General features: G+C 38.8%; 1 protein-coding gene across 1 annotated transcript in view; it reads right to left on the bottom strand.

Moving 5' to 3' along the window:
- Window positions 1-23,578, bottom strand: part of dnah5 (dynein, axonemal, heavy chain 5) — a 109,248-nt gene that overhangs the window by 12,801 nt on the left and 72,869 nt on the right. The window contains exons 56-71 of the mRNA XM_053621281.1: window positions 22,030-22,261; window positions 21,331-21,445; window positions 18,960-19,136; window positions 18,128-18,331; window positions 15,312-15,491; window positions 14,684-14,821; window positions 13,367-13,502; window positions 12,089-12,405; window positions 10,984-11,139; window positions 8,847-9,029; window positions 5,297-5,540; window positions 5,056-5,170; window positions 4,179-4,369; window positions 2,065-2,186; window positions 1,306-1,455; window positions 272-517 (exon numbers count right to left, since the gene is read on the bottom strand). Of these exons, the coding sequence (XP_053477256.1) occupies window positions 272-517; window positions 1,306-1,455; window positions 2,065-2,186; window positions 4,179-4,369; window positions 5,056-5,170; window positions 5,297-5,540; window positions 8,847-9,029; window positions 10,984-11,139; window positions 12,089-12,405; window positions 13,367-13,502; window positions 14,684-14,821; window positions 15,312-15,491; window positions 18,128-18,331; window positions 18,960-19,136; window positions 21,331-21,445; window positions 22,030-22,261 (2,906 nt within the window). The remainder of the gene's footprint in view (window positions 1-271; window positions 518-1,305; window positions 1,456-2,064; window positions 2,187-4,178; window positions 4,370-5,055; window positions 5,171-5,296; window positions 5,541-8,846; window positions 9,030-10,983; window positions 11,140-12,088; window positions 12,406-13,366; window positions 13,503-14,683; window positions 14,822-15,311; window positions 15,492-18,127; window positions 18,332-18,959; window positions 19,137-21,330; window positions 21,446-22,029; window positions 22,262-23,578) is intronic.

Below are 23,578 nucleotides of genomic sequence, written 5' to 3'. Positions count from 1 at the left end.
GCCCTTGAGCGAGGCTCTTAACCTTCCAGGGGCTCTGTATCATGGCTGTCCCTGTGCTCTGACATGCTGAGGTATACAAAGAAAAGAATTTCACTGTGCGTATGTATATGTGATCAATAAAGACTCATTATCCTTATTAACAAGTGCATTAATATAAACCTTTCAGTCAGAACTACGGTCTGAGCTGCTGTTATACAAAACTACTTAATACATCCTGACCAATCAGATTTGACCAATCAGATATCAAATGAAATAAACATGCAGTTCTTACATTAGCCATGGAGTGCTGCAGCAGTTTGCGAGCATGAACTTCCTGTCCCTGACCCATGGAGACGTAACGTGTCTCGATTTTGAGCCTCTTGCCAAGGGCAATGATGGAGTCGGTGGGGTCCGAGCCCATAGACAAAAAGCATATGAGGGGTGTGCGGGGGTCCGACTCCTCCCACGTCCTCTCCAGGTCCAGAATCACACCCTCGGCATATTTCTCCCCCAAAGAGTCTGTGATATATTTACGGGCCTGGAAAATAATGGGAGGAATAAGAAAATCCAGATTGGCACATTCAGTGCTAGAAATCAAATGAAAATCTGACAGTTAATTCTTTATTATGTAAGTTCATATCATTTATTATTATTACTGATTATTTATGTTGATTAGGTCACCAGCCATTGTATCGCAGTTATAAATAAATGCTCCTAATATAACCATGTTGGAATGTAGCTATGACAACGAACATACATAATGTTTAGCTAAACCTATACTTACAGTTAATATTTACTGTGCAGCTAAACAGAATGTGAGAATAATGTATTACATGAATTCAGACAGAAAGGAAATGCTTATAAGCAACGGTGCATGAAAATGCAACAAGAATAGAGCCAGAGCCAGATAACGTCCTCGGAGTCGTAACCATAGGAACAAGAGTTGCTATTTTCACATTGTTCCGTTAGAAGGAAACAATATATGCAAAGTTTCGAGGTTTTTAAAAGCTGGTAATTCGGCACGGTGTATGTGAGATAATAACCGCTGAAGGAAAAAAAAAATAATGAAAAAGGACATTTCAAGATTTTATAAAAAAATTTTTTTAAATTATTTATATCTGATATTTTCTTTCAGGTTTTAAATACAATGCTTAAAATACAATAAAACAGTACAACACAATCATGCTCGATTAACAATAATCTTCATTTCACAGCTTTTTATTTTAGTCCAGAATTTCAAAGCGCCTTACATGTTTAAAAAGTCTAATGAATAAATAAATCGATAAAAGGTGTGGAAGAAGTGCGTATATAATGAGTATGTGTAACCTGTGCAATGGTTCTATCTGGACACCAGGAGCGAATGAAAAGAAGGCGCCTGAAGCAGTCGAGTGATTTGTCATATGCGTTGGGGATCGGCTCCTCCTCTGGGGCTTCCTTATCAAACCAGCTCTTCCACTGCTTCTCATGACGGCCAATCTGCTCCCACACACACACACACACACACACACACACACACACACACACACAGAGATAGAGAGAGAGAGAGAGACAGTAGGTTCACATGTATACCATCAAGCGATATGGCAGAAAATGAAATGAGCTGGCAAGAATATACACACTTTTGAACTGAACACTTGTACCCCTGCAGACACAGTCAAGAGCTTCTGTTAATGTTCTCATCATACATCGGGGGGGGTGATCTCAGTGTCTTTTGTTGGTGCCAGACAGGCTGTTTCGAGTATTTCAGAGCATTATCATGTACAACAGTGGTGTGAAAAAACAAAAAGCAATCCACTGAGGGCCAGTTCTTATAGACAGGAAGGCAGTTCAAGCTGACAGGAAGGCTACAGTGACTGAAATAAACATTCTTTACAAACATGGTGAGAAGAAAAGCATCCCGGAACGCACGTCGAACCTTGTGGTGGATGGGCTTCGACAGCAGAAGACCACATCGGGTTCCACTTTTGTCAGGAAAAGAACAGGAATCTCAGACCACAGTGGACAACGGGTCACCCGAAAACACGTGAAGACGTGCACACACACACACACACACACACACACACGCACACACACACACACACACACCTGATCGAGGATGTCGGAGAATGGCCACAGCTTGCTAAGCTCGACCAGGTTGAGCCATGTCATGTCCAAGATCCACTTAGCTGCTTTGGGTGGGCAGGCTTTCAGATCCAGAGATGCTCCGCCTGAGGAACACACACAAACACACACACACACACATTCAGTGCTGTGTCACACTTTGATTCATCGATAGTTCACTGACTCTGAACTGCCAGTTCGTTAGCTACTACATCATTATTCTGAACTCCCTTCAACTCTTCTAACATGTCGGTGGGTCCAGATTTACCTTCTGGCATTCATCTAACTACACACTCTTCCTATTAGTTTCGCTGTAGTTGCTAAATAATTCATCACAGTGACTGAATAATATGCTTTAAGATGAATACATGAATAATAAAGTGACAGCTTCAAGAGACAAATTCGAGGAGAATTCATGGATCTATCCCAAACCACACTCTATGCACTAAACAGTATGTCTAAGTAGCAAAGATACTACTGCTGTACTGACAAACTATCTGGGATGTGTGCCCAAGCATTCGAGACACAAGTGTGTATAATTATCTATTTATGTTTTACAGTGACAATCGTGAAACACTTTCATTTGGAGGAAAGCTCGCCAGAAATCTCTGACCCTTGTTGGTGTTTGTAAGCCCAACCTCAGCAATATTACGTATAGATCATGATGTCTTCAAGGATGACGTTTATCATATGATATTTTTGCCACGGAATTTGAACTGAATTGAATTCACGCCAGGAACGTGTTTCTACAGTGAGTTCTGCTTCTTTAGCAAAAGCCAAGAAGAAAAGTTGTGACGAATGGGACTGCATTTGCTTAAGAAGAAAAATGACAAAACCACTCCAGTGTTGCAAACGCACATCCATTCTCATCGATCATTCGAGCATATTTTAAACCCTCTCCCCGTATCTGACATGCTTTTCAACATGGCCTTTTCAACATGCCATTAGGAGGTCATCGTTTTGTACTTCTTCTTCCCACGTGCTTCTGGCGCTGCTGAAAATTCCTATCGTTCATCATGTGTAACGGCGAGCACTGTGTTGTGGCACTGAAGATAATCACTGAAACGTGACAAGTCTGGCGCTATAGCTAATTAAATTTTAAGATGACAGATAATGTATTCACTGAAGCAAGAACAGGTAGAAATGAATTGACTTCATTCTCTCCAGAGATGTCTTATTCATTTCCTCTATACTATATCTCACTTTGTTGTTTTTTTTAAGAACCCTGAGATGTGTTTTTTTTCTGTTCTTTGTCAGGATTGGTGGAGTTTGAGTAAAATAGACGCATGTCAGTTATACACGGTTCTGACTCTCATTATGTCTATCTTGTGGCTTCATTAACTTGTGCACACAATTAACCATCAGTGCATGACATACAAAAATAAACTCCAAAACAATAGCAAGTGCTATTTTATAAGCTACTGAATAATAAGGGTGGAATCCATATTGATAAATGAAACCAAATGTGTGATATACTAGACATTTTTGAGATGTTCCTTCAGATTTCCTTCAGTCCGCATTTTCTAGCCCTGATTTATTTATTTATTTATTTATTTATTTGGGGGCCTAAAAGCAAGGACTTGTGTAGACAACAGCTGGACAGTCTAGCTTCTACACAAGTGACTCAAATCTGGTAACCTCGATAGCATGAACTTCATGCAGGTGATTTTAGTCACCTGAATAACAACCAACCAAGAAAAAAAAAAAATCCATGTAAGCATTAGCGTAACCCAATTCTGAATTCACTGAACTTTCCCGACGTAAATACTGACCAAACTTGACTCTCAATATAGCCCTAAATGCACAATGCAAAACTCTAGGCTGTAAGCATAACTTTAATATTTACATAAACCATTGTGTTCATTTGCCTTTTAAAAGGTAGACATAGAATTAAATCAGCTTCCTATTTTTTTTTTTTTTATCTATATCTGCGATTTTCTTATCATGGTGTCATACCAGTAAATGATCACGCCACTGTTATGGATCTCATTATATATATATACACTTCTTTTTGCAGAAACCTGAGTGGGAGACACACATGAAGAAACAGAGAGAGGACAAGAGAGCCGCCAAAACGATGATTCTGCCTCGGCTCTCACCTTTAATTAAGGTCAGGAACTCTTCGTGTTTTACTCGGTTGCTCTGCATGTCGATCTTGAGCGCCAGCAGCAGGGTGAACAGGAACTTGTGCTCCTCATACAGGCCCCGGGCAGCATACTTGTGCACTTCATAGGTCATGTATTCAATGATGTTGGCGATCCTTTTGCTTGTGATTGGACTCTTTGAAGACCTGTTTAACATGAATGAGACAAACAGCAACATTTTTTTGCTGTTCATTCTTACAGTCTATTTTAGCATTTGTCTCATTAGTAAAGGTTCCTAGCTAAGAGTTTCTTCTTAAAAGTTATTCTCAGCTATGCTGAGAGGAACGTTTACTAGAGAAGCCAAGATGAAATACCACTTCACAATGTTATATGGGGATCCAATTATATGTCATATCATGGATGTGGGGGGGGGACCCTGAAGATTTTATAAGCCCAAACCCAACACTGCTCATCAGCCTAAGGACACCATTGACTACAGTGAAGCATGGTGGTGGTAGCATCATGTTGTGGGGATGTTTTTTCACCAGCAGTGAAAACTGCACCATATTTGCTCATGTGAGCAAGTTTCTATATTTGTGGATGTATTATATCTTTATATGATATATAAATGTTGTAATTCAGCCCTCTGGACTACCCCTAGGTTTTTCCACAGTTATTAATCGTTAAAAGATGACAACGAATTATCATAGTTCATTATTATATTTAAAACAACAGATGCTTTAATTATAGAGTTTAACGAATCTAATTTGGTCAGTTTTTGATAAATAGACTCAGACTTTTTGATCATGCTGGCACTTGGACTGAGCCTTTGTCATTTGCACTTGTAAAATGTCAGACCAGCATCTTCATGATTACATGTGTTTTGCATTACCTGGCTAAAGACAAGTCAAACAAGCCAAGAAACTGGCGAAGCGACGTCTGGTACATCACATTCACCATGCTCATCTCAGTGATCAGGAAGTACAGGATGCTACCTCTGGTTGCCACTACACACATCAAGGAAAAAGAAAACACCTGGTCACTTATGAGACTATTTAACAATATTTGTGTAAATGTCCAAAACAGCTACCATATAAAATGAGAAGAAAATTTTTTTAGATGTTCTGAAGTACCCGGCCTGTACTCTTCTCGTGCTGTATTGATTTGGACCTCAGTTTCAGCCGCAATCTGGAGCTTCAGTGTGACCTCCTCAGCAGTGCCCTTAGTGCTGGCCAAAACAGAAATCAGGCTTTCATCGTCTACGAGTGAGCCCTTTGTGCTGGTCAGTCTGAACAGCAGGTTGTCCTCCAGCTCCTTCATCTTGCGCTTGTTGGCCAACACATCCTCCAGAAGGTCTGTACGCTCCTTCTCCAGCTCCTGAAGCATAGATACAATCACATGGGTTAACATATTTTGTATATATCCATCAAAAAGCTATAGATCCATCCCTTGCCCAAAGCTGAAAATCTCTCCCAGTGGTTTAGGATCTAACGCCTTCCCAAAGGTTTAACATCTACCCACTTCCCAAAAACTAAAGTGCTAACCCCTGTCCCAGAGGTTAGTGATTGAACCTTTTCCCAAAATCCTAAAGTGCTAACCCATTTCATGTCATTTAATGATCTAACCCCTTCCCAAAAGCTCAAATGATAACCACCCTCTCCCAAAGGCTAACGAACTTACCCCCTTCCTAATGGTTAAAGATCTATCCTCTTCCCAAAATCTGAAGATCTACCCCGTTTCCCAGCTGGTAAAAATCTAACTGCTTTCCAAAAGCCAAATATCTAATGCTTTTACCAGAAGTTAAAAATCTAACCCCTTTTCTATGCTTAAAGTCCTAAATATTTTTCCCAGTGGTTACAGATCAAACAAACAGTTACCCAATAGTTAAAGATCTACCCCACTCCTAAGTTTAAAGAAATTTCTAATTTCTTACCCCTACCTAATAGTTAAGATGTTAGATTTGCAAATTGCCAAGATCTAACCCAAAATCCGAATCTCTACCCCCTTCCCAATGGTTAAGTAGCTATCCCATTCCCAAAAGCTAAGAATCTATCACCTTTCCCAGATTTAAAACATATAACCCCTTCCCAAAGGTTAACCATGTAAACACCTTCCCCAAGTTAATCCCACCCTCAAGTTAACAAAAAACAGGTACAACTCATTTACAAACTTTTTTTTGCCTTTGTTCAGTGAATGCCTACAGCGCTTAGCAGTACATTTGGCCCAGCAATCAAGAATAAGTCACCTTAAGCTACCTTAATAGTATTCTAGATACCCTCTTTCATAGTCTATTAATCCATTTAAAATGCTTTTTTTATTATTAAAAAATTATGGGCAAAACACTGTAACAGTGGTAGCTTGGAAAAAGAGGGTTCACTATATTCATCCTCTCTATAATGTCCTCTAAACATCGTTGTAACTTTTATCAAAAATACCATAAAAACCCAACAATAATCTAAAGCATCTGCAGGCATAGATTTCAGCGAGCACTGAGATTGAGTAGTGGCACACTCATTACAATGAGTATGAAAATTACAGTGAGTGCCAATTCTTTTATTCCCTGATGGCAGAAATTTGGACAGAATGTGCATAGAATGGCACTTCAGTTCTCCTTCAAATTGGAAAACAAGGAGCAAATGAACTGGCGTAAAAGGTTTTCCACAAATATGTTTCAAAGCTGAATACTGAAACTAATAGTGGACATTTTTGCTGATGATCTGATTCAATGCAATTCAATTCTATATACATATATATATATATATATATATATATATATATATATATATATATATATATATATATATATATACACATACACATGCATTTGCATTTATATTCTATTATTATTGTTTTATCTTCTAAGTGTTCGCATGGCTGTGGGTCTGATGTACTTCAATTACAGACGGGTGACAGATGGCAGGGATCACTCCTTCTATTTGTTTTTCTTTCTCCATGCACTTTTGTTTATATTATAACTGTGTCTTTGTTTTGCTTCCCCACCAATCTCATCACTGATTGTTTTCCTAATGTGTGCACCTATTCTTTGTTCAGTCCCCATTAGTTTGGAGGTTTATATCCTGTTTTCTCCATTCCTCTTTGCAAAGTCTTGCCGATCATATTGTACATTTCTTGTGTTGTTTTCTGGTTTTCTGACTAGTGCCTGTCTGTGCATTGACTATCTTTCATATTGTCTACATGGGCATTAAACGATGACTATGATTCTTGGATTTTCCACAACAAAACCCATGCTGACCAAAGACACGTGTGCCCTGTCTCTAACTGTTAGAGTTTGGATCCTGATATGAATATTTCATTATCGACCTGATTCTGTTCAGGACCCTTTCAATTCAGTTTGGATCAAACCTAATTATTTTTTTCCAGGAAATATTTCCTAGCCATCTGTGAAGTAAAGTCATTGTAAAGCAAGCTAACCGAGTGTGGTTCTGCCAGAATACAGCACCCACTTCTCAAGTGGCTATTAAAAGATATTATCATCACAGGTCTGCTAGTGACAGGAAGGTTATTAAAGTGGTTGTCGAGTTTAAACAAGCAGCCCTGTGATTTAAATAAAACGGCCATTGTACTGTTTAATTGTTGATGAATGATATGAAACTAATGAGAAATGTTACTCAATGGGCCAGATTTGGTAGGTAGGATGCCTCACTTCTGTGTACAAGTGAATAATGACAATGGGGAAAAAAGTATAATGTATATGATCTGCCTAATGTTTAGTAATGCAGAAGTGATCATCTGAGACTTTTGGATGTACTGCAGGGTCGAAAAATTCCACTATGAAGATCTACTGTAATTGCAACATCTGTAAAATATAACTTACAAGCCATCACCAGAAGTAGAAAATACATAATTTAGAAACTGTACTTTTTTTTAATTATTTTTTTTTTACTATGCTTAAGAATATACTATATACAATACTAAATATAACAAATGTTAACTTCTACAATTAATTACATTTCTGTAAAAAAAAAAAAATGTTTACAGGCTTTTTTTCCTTTCCTTTCTTTTGTTAATCAGCTTTAAAAATCCAAAACCATCGATCCATCCATCCATTTCCTGTATCGCTTATCCTACGCAGGGTCTCAGGGGAGCCTGGAGCCTATCTCAGGGCTCTCGGGGCACAAGCCGGGGGAGGGGCGGGGACCGGAGTACACAGAGGAAACACCGAAGCACAGGGAGAACATGCAAACTCTGTGCACACAGGGCAGAGATGGGATTTGAACCCCCAACCCAGGAGGTGCGAGGCAAACGTCCAATATTTTGCATAGAAACCATAATCATTTTGCACAAAGACTAAACTTAAAAAAAACTGCTTTAATGAGAAATTTGTACAAATTCAAACTAGCAAGCATTATGCGGTTGGATTTTGTCCACTATAATGTGAAACAAGCACAGTAGTAAGTAAAGGTATGAACGCTAACCTTAACCTATAACCTTAAACTCATCTTGTCAATAAGGAGATGTTTAGTTAATATCTATGGAAGGAGTCTCCAGTGTCAGTAAGGACTGCGACATGGGAAAGACCTCAGGGCAAATATATTTGAACCTGTAAAGACACTACTCTACACTATCTCTACACTACTCCACTTCTGAAAAAGTTTCTGATCTTTCATTTCTATAGACCCAACAAGCATCTGAAAATATGAAGACGCCAATGTCTAAGTGCACCTGTTTCTCCGTGAGGATGACGCGGCCGAGCAGCTGCTCCTCCAGACCTCGCATAGTGACCGTGAAGTCGATGATAGCCGTGCGGGCGCTGATCTCCGGAGTGTATGCTGGATTGGGCAACTTGGTAGTCACGTAAAGTCGGAACCCCTTCATCACGTCCACCTCTTTATCGCCGACTTTGACCTTTTTTTAGGTAGGAAGAACTCATTACACATGCTGTACTGCATTAACCTAATCAACAATATTCATGAAAAAAAAACAGACTTGTCTCAATTGTAAATACTTCTTTCTTGGTGGAAATGTTATATTAGTATTTAATATACTGTGACATAAAAGTGGTTCTTCTGTTAAATCTTTATCTGCCCTTAGGACAAGTACAAATCATAAATCTGAAGATAAAAACCAACAAAGGTGCGAATGGCAATGGTGTCGCGTCTGGATAAAAAAAAAAAAAAAAGGCTTGTTATGACACGTAGAGTGACGATAACAAGGTGTGACGGCGCAAAAAACAGTGCCGTCTTCTCATCCCTGGATCTGTTATTAACGCTGGAGATCAGGTGTTTGCACCTCCATGTTAACAGAGCTGCGAGTGAAACCTGTCAGAGCGCCGAATGGTGCCGTCGCCTCGTTATTTCCAGCTCCGACACAGAGAACTGAGAGATCTGATAATGAGGCGACCTGGGAGAACTGGTACACTGCTGCACGCTCGCTCATTCACTCATCTTTTTTATGGAGCTCATCTTCACTTTTTTAATTTTTGATCCACAGGCTGTATTCATCAGGTATTTGCGTTTCTGATTGCTCGAACCTGCTGATGTGTAATTTCACACTGCACAAATAGACATCGTTAAAAAGAAGGGGGAAAAAAAGCCCAACAAAGAACGAGAGAGTGCAGAAGATGCAGTCACAAGCTCTGCTGGTCCTAGAACTCAAAGCTGAAATTATAAAGGTTTACTTTTTCATTTTTTTATTAAGCTGTGCAGTTCTGTATGGACAAAAGAATCAGTAATATCTCCTGAAGTTGTCTCTTGTTAGCGTTCTGTATATACAGTAACCAATCACAGGCCATATATATGGAAAAAGGAAGTAAAAATTCCTCTTTGTGCTTTTTAACCTGTCCTATTACTTTCCTATCTGTGAGTATTTTAACATTTGGTGGCTGGCTTAATGTGTATTGTGTAAAACTACCAGGATAGGTCGAAAGGGGAGACCGAGCTAGAAGTAGAGTACTAGCTATGACAGTAGGCAAAATTTAAGCTTACATGTTGGAAAATCATAAATCCTTTAGCTAGCCCACTGTGCAATTAAAAGCTCCAATGTGATTTTTGACTTCCCCCTACAGGGATCAATAAAGGTACATCTAATCTTATCTTTCCCAGTCCCGTTTTGTTGCTGCCTGGAAACATAACTGACAATGCTAAAAAGTGGTAGCCAAAGTGGTGACTTCAATGGTGTTCCTGGAGAGCAAACTTTTTTGAAGACTTTAGCTCCAACCATAATCGTGCCCGCTTGACCATCTATTCATTAGAAGCCTTAAGAAGTTCTTGGTCAACTAAAACAGGTGTGTTAGATTTGATTTGGTTGGAAATTAAACCTGCAGGAAGTTAGATCTCAAGGAAGAAGCTTGGTGACCACTTATGTGGCATACTTATTATATTTCACTCATTTTAGACAGTGTTTCCACATACATGGGAATAAGCTTGCCAGGTATAAACATAGCTACATATCAAATAAATATTTGTTTTGTAAAAGTCAGTAAGGAGTAGAGGTGTTTTTTGTTGTTGTTGGTTTTTTTTTTTGAGTTACTGATTTGTCCACCCCCAGTGCATATCTATGTATATATGGCATCCCACAAAGTTCTCTTTTAGGCCCTGTATTGTTCTTCTATCCAACTATCTAGGACATGAAAATAATTTTATCATTCACTTCTAGGCTGACGATACCCAGTTACCTGGGTATCGTCATACTTTTCAGTTCAGCTAGATTCAGCGGCACAGCTATGAAAAAAGTGCATATTGTCATTTTAGATACAGCCATATGTTTTGTTATGAAAACATATGAAGAATAATCATATTAGTCTGTTTTAACATAATAAATGAACTGTAATTGTACTGTAATTAATACACTAGCGTAATACCTTGTATGTAGTACCCGTCTTAATGAAGTTCTTCTCCAGCACATTGTCCAAAGCAGGATCGAGTTCTTCGCCCACGTCCTCTATCAGCAGGGGGCGCCCCAGAGACAGGCTGTCCTCCAGGTGGTTCCTGAAGTACTTGTGATTCAGCGACGTGATCTATGACAACACACACACACGGCTTAAGAACTTTTACCGGAAGAAGCTATTAGAAGACTCGAAGAAGGATAGGTTGTATTTATTCAAGGACTCTCGGCCATTCAAAGACAATCTTTGAACTCTGAATGCGGCCGAGTGAAAGTGGACATTGGGGAATGCAAGAGACCCTCAAGAATGATGAATAATGGTATCATTTATCATCATAATAAATAACCTCCAACAGCTATTGTAACAGATGTATGGAGGGAATGACTTGGTGGCTTTTGTGTGGCTACGTGATGCGTGGCAATGTAATAGAGTAGGCGACTCTAGCCTCTAGCTAGATTTAGTCGGGCTCATGAGGGTGTTGGTGGAATTATCCCACATGAACATTGTGTAAGTAACAAGATATGGAGCGTAAGACGTTTTAGCAAATTGAACAGCCACCCATTAGCAAGAATCATTTGTATAGTCCAAGTAGCTTTCAGTAATTGCTAATAATCTGCCTCATTTATCGAGGTGTATGTAAATTTGTGTAAATCATTCGCAGGAGCAAAAAATGTGTTATGGATATCCAGCTCGTTTGGAAAAACGCTCTGATAAGAGCTCTATAAAAGTAGGAAGAGTCAGTGGGTGTGTATGGTATGGTATGGTGATGCTCTGGAGTGGCTGAGCTGCATTACTAGAAGATTTAGCACACACTGATAGGAGTTTCAGCTCTCTGTGAGCTTTGACTTTTATGGAGTATTGTACGATTGTCATTTATCTTATGAGTTTGAAGAAAATCAGTCTTAGCAAAACTGAAATACGATGGGAATTTTTTTTGTTCAGTATACTAAAACCTTTATACAGAACTTTACTTAAAGACTGATAAATGAAGTTCATTTCATCTAACCCCATACATGTATACAACAGGTTAAAATATCATGTCTAAAGCGTCACCTTTGGGATGAGTTGTCGTTTACCTCACCTGAAGTTCGTTCTTGGCCTCTTTATTTTTGATCCAGGTCTTGCCCTGCGTCTGTGGGTCGATAAGCAGTGGAAATCGAGCTGCTTTAGTCACGATTATGCCGTTCTGGATGGATAGATCATCGTTAGGGAGACCCTGCAGGTTCCACTCGCTGACGGTCGGTGCGTCGATCAGCATCTCAGTCAGGTTCAGGTTAGTGCCAAAGGGAATGTGCCGTGCCCTCATCTCCCTTTGCCAGTCACCCAGTAGAAGGTTGCGAAACTCCTGATTGAATGGGCCGGAGTAGGAGAGGAAGGCCGTGGCCAGCAAAACGTCTCCTGATGAAAATAAGATACACACAAAAATCTGAGGTTGAAAAAATGAGAACTATGTTGATTTTATCAGTTACAAAAGAAAAATATCCTGTTTGCTGATGGTTTGCTTTACTGCAACACCATAATACAGTCAATTCAGGAATTATTGGCACCCTTCAAAAGAAAGGTCACTCATATTGGTCCTCTATTAAAGTAAATTTCTATGTAAATTATTCTTAATAGCATTAAAAATCCAGTTAGTTTGATTTTTTTTAAACATATATTCGAAATGCTTCTGAATTTGTGCACATTTATACATGAAAACTCACTAATGTGTATCTTCATTCATCGCCTTCAAATCATTTCACATAATTGGCTACAGCAATTTTATATACAGATTACACTGTTAAGATTAAAATGGAATTTATTTCGATCCCACACATATTTGGTAAAACGTTTGTGGAAAAACCACTTGATCTAAAAGATTGATTAGTGAGGTAAAATGAATGAAGTTTTGAAATGGCAGAAATACTTTCCTTCCCTTTAACACAAACTAACATCAAAAAAGTATTTAAATATTTTTTTCTCCCAAGAACATATATGCAGCAACACAACTGCCATCCAGAAAGAATATTTAAAATAAATGCGACCAAATTCATTTGTAAAATTCATTAAATTATCATTGATTGAATGTGTTATTCAATATACTCACTCACTCATTTGCATGAAGGGTGCCAATTTTTCTGGTTTACCGTATTTCACTTAAGTACTCACTCCGAACACCTACAATTACTTAATAAAATCCTATCTTTATTATTTTCAAGAAATTGAATGGACTTGACATTCATTGCTAGCAACAAATCCTAGCCCTTATAATGCACAACCCCAGTTAGAGCTTTAAGGACTCTCAGACACTTTGGCAAGCTTCCAGTCTCCTGCAACAAATTAGATGATTGAGTGAACTGCTGCTAAATGAAAAGCGCACCGACGAGTCTCTTCGTCTGAGCAGCAAATTCTTTGCTCTGTTCAGTCCAGCGAGATTTTTCTCCAGCCAGGCCACTGATCAGGCTGGAAGCCGTCTGCATCTTGTGTCTGCAACGCTCTGCGTCCTCCAGTAACGTCTACGGGCCAGAAAGACATATTCATATTACAGACTATAACATTTTAATGTGTTAAAGATGCTTATAGCGATCAGTTTAGCTTTGTATACCCAAATCTAACAGCAAGAGGTATCATTTGGACCAGTAACATTATTTGTACATAAATATGGATTGAGTTATCAAATATCAGCGATATATCATCATTCAAACTACTTCTAACATAAAATTCCAACTTCACACTTTAGGCCACACCCCTTGACATGGTTTGAGGCAAGTGTGTGATCATTTCAAATCTGAAGTTCTCAAATCTATCAGAGCTTCCAGTTGCAAGATAAATCACAGGTTTTTAATTCACTAGTTCTAACAAGTTAGCGTTCCCATAGTCACAACTCATTCACATGGAGGTCTATGCTGGATGCACCAAATGATGTCATTGATTCTTTTTATGCTTTACGTGTTAAACTGCTGGCCATAAGCTTCCCTTGGACGTGTGCTACTACGTCAGCTTCGAAGCGCCTGAGCAAAACTCAAGACGCCAAACTTCTCTAGTAGAAAATGACCTAAACGACACCTGCTATAGATAATGAGCATGATTTCAATAATTAGGCTTGGTTCAATCGGGCACCTTCGGTAATTACAGCGAAGATTCAATTTCAAATTCAGTGTTTGTTCTTTCACAAAAGACAACTGCTGCTCCCTGAAGACCAAATACGTGTAATTTCAAATCAATGCTGCAAGACCAGTCAGCCAGTGGCTGCTAATCGCACAATTATCGGCTAATGACTGTGACGCTAATGTGGCTTATTATGCCCCGCGACCACCCTCATCTAATTCGCGAGAGAACACGCTGTGAAGGCGTCCCGTCAACAAGACGTTTGTTTTGTCAGGAGAGATTTACACACTGTCATGCAGGAATGCAAACAAAGTATTGGCATATGATACGTGCACCTGAGAAGAGTCGATCTGTTTGTTGTCGTTAATAACGTTAATGAATGTGCTTTTTTTTTTAAGCCAAGCTTTTACTGCACAAAATAAAGTGTTCTAGAAGATATATGATATGAAGCACTTCTCATTGGCGCCCATTATCTGGCCATGTGATCTTACAAGGAGAGCACGTATTATAGCTGGGAATTATTAAGACCTTTGTGGAAAGTAGTCTGCTCATTACTTTACAAATAACTGGTTATACTATAGATAAAGACCTGTTTCTCCATCAGGGCCTTCTCGTACTGTGCCTGCACCACGTCCAACTCGGCTTGCTTTTCATCCAGCTCGGCCTGAGCTTTCTGCAGGTCCGCATTAGCGATGGTCAATCTGTTCTCCTGCACCGCCAGATTAGCCTGAAAGAGAGTCATGAGAGAGTGACTGAAATAGCCTAATAGCATAGAAATGGATCATCTCGCCTGCATACTGTAGATTTGTACCTAAAAACTGCTGCTGTAATCATAAAGTCTGTCCTGTGCTCACACTGAACATCCTGCAAACACACTCAGTATTGTTTGCCTTTTTCCCCTTCTACACCTGTATAATTATTTATCATCCTTCTAGCTCAGAACTCAGAAGAGGACGGGTTCCCTTTCGAATCCTTTCTAAATGTCTCTTCCTCGTGTCGCCTCACTGAGTTTTTCCTCGGCACTGTCTCCATTAGCTTCCTTATTAGGGAATCTGCATCTGGATTTCTGTAAACATGCCTCCATTTTGTTAAAATGGATTTTTCTTAAAGTGTAAACACTAATAATATTAATAATATAATTTTAGTTATCTGTTCTTTTTACATGGTTATGTTTTGCGGGAAGGAGTATAAGAAATGGAGGGTGGGCGCTGGCTCACCTTTAAAGGCAGCACTTCCTTATTAATGGCGAAAAAGGAGGCCATGGCTTTGGTCCAGGAGCAGAGGCCTGCCACGTTTCCACACACTCGCCTCGCTGTCTCGATGTTGTAGTCGGCCATATCAAAGTAAGGGAGGAGCAGCTCCACTACTTCCTCGTTGATGGTGTCTTTAGGGAATTGCTGCAGAGATGCGATTATTCAGTTTAGTTCAAACAAGCTGCAGTAAACATGATAACACAAGACTACATTCAGTATTTACACAGTTCTAGCTCATCAGGCTCGCCATATTAGTTTTGCACTGGCAAACAAGTAGTGGAGGTCTGTTTCACCCAAAATACAGCATTTTCCCTAAATATCTGTCTCAAGTGATCACAGTGATTTTACAAAGCTTGACCATGTAACTAAACACTGGAATGTTATAAGGGGCCACCATCTTGGACAACCAGAGTCACTTCGTTCTTCAGTGCAGTTTGGTGTCTCATTCCGTACTTTGGCTCCGCCTCCCAAATGAGACTTAAAGATGGAATAGATGTGGATGATGATGACACAATTTTACTTTGAACTTAAAGGTGAGATGATGATGATGATGATGATAAACAATGTGAGGATTTGGAAGAGTAATTTTGCAAAATTATTTTGGGGTGAGACATACAATACTGCAGTCAACCGACATGGTCACCGTTTTTTAATTAAAAGATTACACACGTGTGGTCCATTCTTGTATTACAATTCCGGAAGTTGAAAATCTTAGATTGTTGCCATTTCTCAGTACGCAAAACCCAAAGACATTCATTATTGTGATCAATGCTAACTGTAATTACAATGTCATTTAATTGATAGGGAGTCTTTTAACACTAATATCATAACACTTCTGAGGTAAAAGTTCATATGTAAAGTGGTTCTGTGCAGTCTGTACCATGACTATGCCTTTAAATTATTTGCAAACGTGACTTAATTTAATTTTTTAATAGTTATTTACTAAAAATTGGAGGCTAATGTTAATTTTAAAAATGGTTCTGTGTAGTTTGTACTGTCACTGTATCTTTTTTTATAGTAATTACAAAACACTGTGGTAAAAGTAAAATATTCATACTGGGTCAATGACATGTCTCTTATCACTGTGCCTTTAAGTGATCTATAAACAGGTCTTGATAGAGTCTTTTAATAGCTATTTATGAACATATCTGAGGTAATATTTAAAAAAAATTCTGTGTAGTTTGTACTGTCACTCTGCCTTTTAAATTATTTATAAACAAGATTTTACAGAGTAATTTACATTTTATAGTAATTAACAAAACACATCTGAGGTAAGTCAATACGCATACTGGGTCCATGTCGTTTGTACTGTCACTGTGCCTTTAAATTATATATAAACCAGACTTCGAGTCTTTTAATAGTTATTTATGAACACATCTGAGGTAAAAGTTAATATTTAAAATGGTTCTGTGTAGTCTGTACCATCACTGTGTCTTTAAATGATCTGTAAACAGGATAGTCTTTTTAAAGTAATTTACAAAACATATCTGAGGTAAAAGTCAATATTTAAACTGGGTCAGTGTCATTCGTACTACCATTGTGACTCTAAATGATCTTTTGTGGCGTCATTTACCAACACACCTGAGGTAAAATTACCATTGTACCTTTGTAACATCACTATGCCTTTAAATGATCTGTAAACAGGAGACTTTTTTTTTTTTTTTTTTTTTTTTTTACAGTAATTTACCAAAATATCTGAGGTAAAAGTTACTGGTTCAATGTCCTCTGCACTGTCATTGTGCCTTTTCTGTCTTTTTGTAGTAATTTATCAGCACTTAGGTGGTAAAAGTTATTATTCATAATGCCTCTGTGTCATTTGTACCATCACTGTGCCTTTAAATGATCTGTAAACAAGATATATCGAAGTTCTTATAGTATTGAACCAACATCTGAGGTAAAAGTTAATATACATAATGGTTCTGTTTAATTTGGTTCATCATTGTGCCCTTAGGACTAAACGGCTTTGCGATAGCTGCTTAAATCATCAGCTTCAGTATTTCAATGATTTCATGCCTAGCAACTTTAAACACTTCAGCTCTGAGTGTGTGCTCGCCTTATCAATTTGAAAGCCCGATTTTATTTTTATTTATTTGAAGCTTGCAGCTCCAGTGCTAAGCTAACTAAACAAACATAAGAGACACAAAACATGTCAAGCTGAACGACTACATCTGGGATAAGGAGAAAAAAAGCTGTGTAAATGTGATTTTTCACCAGATTATTCCGTCACCACAGTGTGGGAGGGAGAAGGTTCTGTGGCAGGCAGAAAAACAATCACGCTGGTGGGAAAACATGAAATGCAATACACATGTGGCACAATACAGACAATATGCCACACTTAAAAGCGAAATGTTTTGCTTTGTATTGTTCTTACGTTGCTTTCTCTCTTCATTCAAGTACAATCAACAATGCGTTGCGAGTCAGTGTTGATTATTGTGTACACTACTTCCTTGTATTTCACTGTGCGAGTCTGTTCATGTGAAATATAATGCACAAACTGTATTGTTTTCCATTAGTGATATACAGAAAACATTCCATGCTGAAAAGCAAAACCTTCCTTGTATTGTGTGTCTCTTTAATGAAACACAATGTATTATACACTGACTTCGGTTTAAACCCTTGTTGCATTGCGTTTCACTTTCATCACTGTGCTGAAGTCGTGCCACACTGAAAAGCAATCACTGAATTATTTAAATAAAATCATTTAAATAGCTATATGTCTTGTAAAAGATTTTAGTTAGTTTTATTTATTCTTTCATTTCTATTCTCACAGTTAGGTGTACCTGCAGACTTCCCAGGAAATTCCCGGCGGTCATGAGCTTGAGCGACTCCTGCCATGATGGAGTTGTGCAGTTCCTCTCAGTGTCCAGCTTCACGGAGTTCAGTCTCCGCTGGAAGAGCAGCAGCACGCAGTCCATAATGCGCATGATGAGGTGAGGGGGGCGGCCCAAAGTACGCACTGTCGCTATGTCCGATGGCTTGATCGTCTGCAGATAGGGTAGATCGAGAAAGTTCCACGGTGACTTTCTGAACTCTGGGCATGTAGTGATAATTGATTATACAATATAGCAAATGGAACGAGAGAGGAAATAAAGGGAGGGAGGTGAGGATAAACATAAACTGTCAGCTATAAAAGTCACTATATTAGCGCAAACTGGTATGTGTCAGTCTATGTATCTGTCTCTAAAATATAAGAAAGAGAGAGGGAGATAGATAGATAGATAGATATGAATATATAGGATGTGTCTCATACATGGGGGAGACTCTGGGGGGTTTATGGAGGTGAGTTAGGTGTGTAGGTGTGTAGGTGTGTGTGTGTGTGTGTGTTGTCCCCTGCAGTGGTGGTGCCATCAGCACCTCTATTTTTATACCCTCACAGGCAGCATGTAATTACAATGAAAAAAAAAAAAAAACATCTGGAAAACACACGCGCACACACACACACACAGCTATGCTGCTCTCTATCTCCTCTTGTTTTTCTTGTTTTACCCTCTTTTCTTTTCTTCTCTCATTTCATTCTTCCTCTTTTCCTTCTTGTTTCTTCCCTTCTTTTTACTTATTCCAGTATTGCACCTATTCGTACTTTTAATTGTTCATCAGGAGCCTGAATCTGACCTGCAGTGCCGCCTCTGCCTCCTCCAGCGCCGGCTTGGCCGCCTCAAGCTTCTCCTCAGCCACGGCCTTGTCTGCAGAGATGCTGTCCACGATGGCCTGTGCTTTGTCCTTCACCTTCTGCACCTCCACCTTGACCTTCTCGGCTGCCTGAGCTTTAACTGTCACCTCCTTCAGCACCTGCCGGAGATAAACGGCGACAAGATATACGTTTACGGTCAATAAAGTACTAACTGATGTCAGGTGCTAGTCGTTAATAATACAGATGGTGAGTCTGGAGCGTCGCATACTTACTAACATAAAAAAGGATATTCATTTTAAAGTGACGCACTGCATCAACGCCAGCTGATCTGATTTTCATGACTTAATTTTAATTCATTTGTAAAACTGTGTGCATTAAAAGAATTTTATAAATTAAACTATACCTGTTAGTCTAATAGGTAATAATAATAATAATAATAATAATAATAATAATAACAACAATAATAATAATAATAATAATAATAATAATAATAATAATAAATATAGCTGTAAGCAGTGATCTGCGGGGTCCAAGCACTCTTTACAAATATTGCCTCCAATGATGGCAATGCAGTACATGATGCAGTACACAAACTTTCAGCTTGGCAGGAATTCGGTTCCTAAGAAAAGGAAACCGTTCCTTTGAACTTAACTCCGCCTACAATCGATTACCATGCCCCAAAAATTTTCTCAGCAGCTATTTTCACATTTCGTGCGAATCCATGCAACCAGTCATGAGTTACAGCTATTCGAGTAAACCAAATTGATTGGCATGTGGTGGTCATGTTGCTTAGAAAGCTTAACATTAACATTAACCCTGTAATTTTGTCTCTAGGCCTTTGTCTCTAGGTTCTCAAGATATGGCCTAAAATGTACAATGTGGCATTATAGTGCCACCATTAGCCTGACTGGGTTCTTTCAACTTGCCTGATTAGCATGAAGTAGTATTACTGTAACTGGCATACTACCTATTGACCAGATTTCATGCCTCTATAGCTTACGATTTGGTCTACATGACTTGTTTTACGGGAGAAAAAGAAGTGGATAAAAAAAACCTTGAGCTTGAACCCCTAATAGTACCTTAAAAGCAGTCCATGCTGACAATGATTTTAGACGCTACCCAACCCTATTAGCTCCAAGGTAAAGGTTGTGTCCTAGTAACATGGTTGTGAGTTTAAAACTAAGGCGTGACGAAAAGGGCCTTTGACCAAGTGGTCTTAACTTTTTGGCTGTGGTCTTGGGTTAGAGTTTGTTTTCATTGTTTTTTTTTTTTAATAACGCACATAAATACATGTACCAATGAATAAATAAATACGTTTTTACACTACAAGATGTATACTACATTTATTTTCATGGCAGCAGTTCTGAGACCTCGACACAATGCCAACAGTGCACCTCAAATGTGAAATAATCCACCATCTAACGTTTATATGTAGGACTCGCTGGAAAGTCCATTTCAGTGATTTATTAAAGTCTTTTGGTTTAGCTCCTTTCTCAACGTATACATTATTACATTACAGGGTCCGTTCACCTTGGCTCTGCACCACAGAAACAAAATCACCGTGATGAAAGATGGAGTAGAGAAGAAACTACATTCCCTTATTCCCTTGGCAGACCATTTCATCCAAAGCAACTTACAGGCGGGCAGAATCCAATTCAAGCACACGTACTGTAATCACAGGACCTCTATAGACCTAGTATTAATATCTGACTGCTGCTTTTATTAGAAAAAGAGTGAAAATGTTTCCTTTTGGTTCCCGAGGTTGGGTTAAGTACAGCATCATAGGCAAACCATGACAGTATTTAAGTGAACTCTAGTGTCATGAATTTGTGAACCTTGAAAAAAAAAAATGGAACTGAAAAACTAAATAGAATTGAAAAATAAGCTCTCGGAAACTCAGAAAGGAGAATGTATAATCAGTGAAATCTGTCTTCAGGACAGAGGACTACATGCTTTCCAGCGTTTCTCATTAACAAGTGTTTTATTCCTTAAATATACAGTAGTTAGCATAACATATAGTTAGCTAGGTCTTAGAGTCAAATGCCTACTGCCACAGAGGTAACATTTGCTAAGCAACTAATTAGCTGGGCAACAATAGCATTGGCCTGAAATATGGTACCAATCTAAACAGAACTGAAGTAAGTGTGCTGGTGTGGAAGACGAGATTCTGATTTTCTCACAAACCCTGCGTGTGTCCTAGAATGCCTTAATTTGACCATTTATTTCTCTATTTCTATCCAGAATGAATAAATGAATTCATGAACGTGTGTTCTCGGGAGGTTCTTGTTTGACCTTTTGTAAACATTTGGATAGAAAAGTTTGACAGAGCTTTAGTAACCTGCACATTCATACCATGTCAGCCTTTTTGTTGGCAACCTGCAGCTCCTTTTCCTTCACCTCCAGCTCTTTGCTGAGAGCAGCGACCGACTCAGAGGCTTCTTTCAGTTTCTGAAGGCCAGTGTTCATCCTGGAAAGAATTCAGGAAACCCTATCAGGAATGTCTTAGAATTGTTCCACAAAACAATTCATGTGTCATAAAAGTGAAGAAATAAAAAGTTTCTTCAAGGGTCCTTTGGATAGATATGGGTTTGTGGAGTAAGTTGTACATGGAGCCCACTGTGGCAGCAAAACACACCTTTCTTGTTTTGTTTTGTTTTGACTTTTACTGTAGTTTTTCACTTATATAATTCTGAAATTTGCTCTGGCTGCAACGTTAATTTTTTCAATACAACTGATTCGACTTACTTGCTTAACCAATCTTCAAATAATGACTCATAACTGGTCTAATCAAGCAAGCTACGGTCACATGATCAGATCGGATTCATTCTTTTGGACCCACGGGTAGTCACTGCCATTGGCGAGATATTTACACATAAAAAATGTTTCCATTTTTTTAGATAAATGAAAGTCTAGCCAAGTGACCTTATACTGCCATGTATAGAATGTTAAGAAGTATCTAGGACTCTTGATTAGAACGTTTGTGCCCTACTGTAAACCATTTTATTAATAAACTCTTCTACATCAGGGGTAATAATTTTGCAGTGAGTGTACCGGTTAGCGAGGGTCTGAACTTCGGAATGCTTCTCCTTGTAGATGCCCTTGTAGCCCTGAATGAAGGAGAGGTACGACTTTGGCGTGACATGGGTCGAGCGCCGATATCGCTGGAAATACTCGACACACTTTTCAGCTACACCATCTTGGAAGGAACCCATGCACTGCACCACTTCCTGTTTCACCTGCGGCGAGCAGTCGATATCGTACGTGGATAGAAAGTGCTCGGAAACTGAAAAAAAAAAAAGATACAAAACCAGTTGTCAATGTTTTCATTTTTACCCATTTCCTATTGGCATCTTGCTGGCTGTTAGGTTACTTTACTAGTTTAACTAAAACTAGGTACAGTAGATGACACCCTGGAGGGACAAATCAGGACTTTGCCAAGAAGGCACTGTAAACCTTGTATATAGTTTAATAAAAAACTGATTGTAAATTAACATAAACTATACTGTTATTGCTGTCAAGGAAAGCACATGCCTTCTTTCTCACTCCTTCAAGCAGGCACTAGTGTCAGTTTGGGGTTACATTTTATAGAGTGAGAAGAGAGTCTGAAAGGATTATTAGAACTCAAAAAAAGAAAGTTTGAAACTAAAAAGCAAGAACAGAAAATGTACGTAGCAAAGGCTCAATTTATCCAACAATCAGCCCAATCTAGAATTGACACCCTTAGGCTTACTGCCGTGCCAGTCTCCATAATTGTCATTCATTTCTGCCCTTGGATAAATTGAGACCTGACCAATTGCACAAAATTCTCAATGGTCCTATTTGCCCACTTCACAGTGGAGACTGGGGACAAATGAAAAACCATTTGCTGGTAATAAAGGAAGCTGAAGAGTGTAGATCAAACAGGCAATTGCTTACTCTCAGTTACCCTTTTAAAGTCCACAATTTTCAGGAACATGTCTGAGTTGTTCAGACTACTTCATTGCTCAGTTTCACATTACACCATTTATGCAAATACCATCCCTGTAGGGCATATTTCTATTCACTATTCTCTGTCTCCAATTCGTTCTTTCAGGCACCAACATCCCTATCCCGACTAAAAAAAGGCCCAAATACATCCTTGCAGATTTAATCCCTGTCCCCTCCCCACTCTTATAGGCTCTATCCTGTACCCCACTCCACCACCATAGGTCTCATACCATCCCCACCCTATCCCAGTAGGCACAATCTATATCTCCAACCTATACCTAGCTATTGTATCAATATTTCCACCCCATCCCAAAAGGACTTGTCCACACGCCATGCACCCAAAGGCCGTATCTCTGTCCCCATTCACCACTGGTCCCTTATGTTTCCCCAACCAATGCCTACAGTGGCCTCCACTAAAATTGGCACCATTGGTAAATATGAGCAAAGAAGGCTGTGAAAAATTATCTTTATTGTTTAACCTCTTGATAATTTGTTCAAAAGATTCACAAAAATACTCTGCTCTCATGGATATCAAACAATTGCAAACATAACAAAGGTTTATTATATATATATATATATAATCTTTGTTAAATATATGTGTGCAACAATTATTGGCACCCCTATGAATTCATAT

Source organism: Ictalurus furcatus, chromosome 1 (assembly GCF_023375685.1).
Source record: "Ictalurus furcatus strain D&B chromosome 1, Billie_1.0, whole genome shotgun sequence".
NCBI classification, from domain to species: domain Eukaryota; kingdom Metazoa; phylum Chordata; class Actinopteri; order Siluriformes; family Ictaluridae; genus Ictalurus; species Ictalurus furcatus.
The sequence above is the reverse complement of the archived record's forward strand: the minus strand, read 5'-3'. Positions and strand labels throughout refer to the sequence as shown.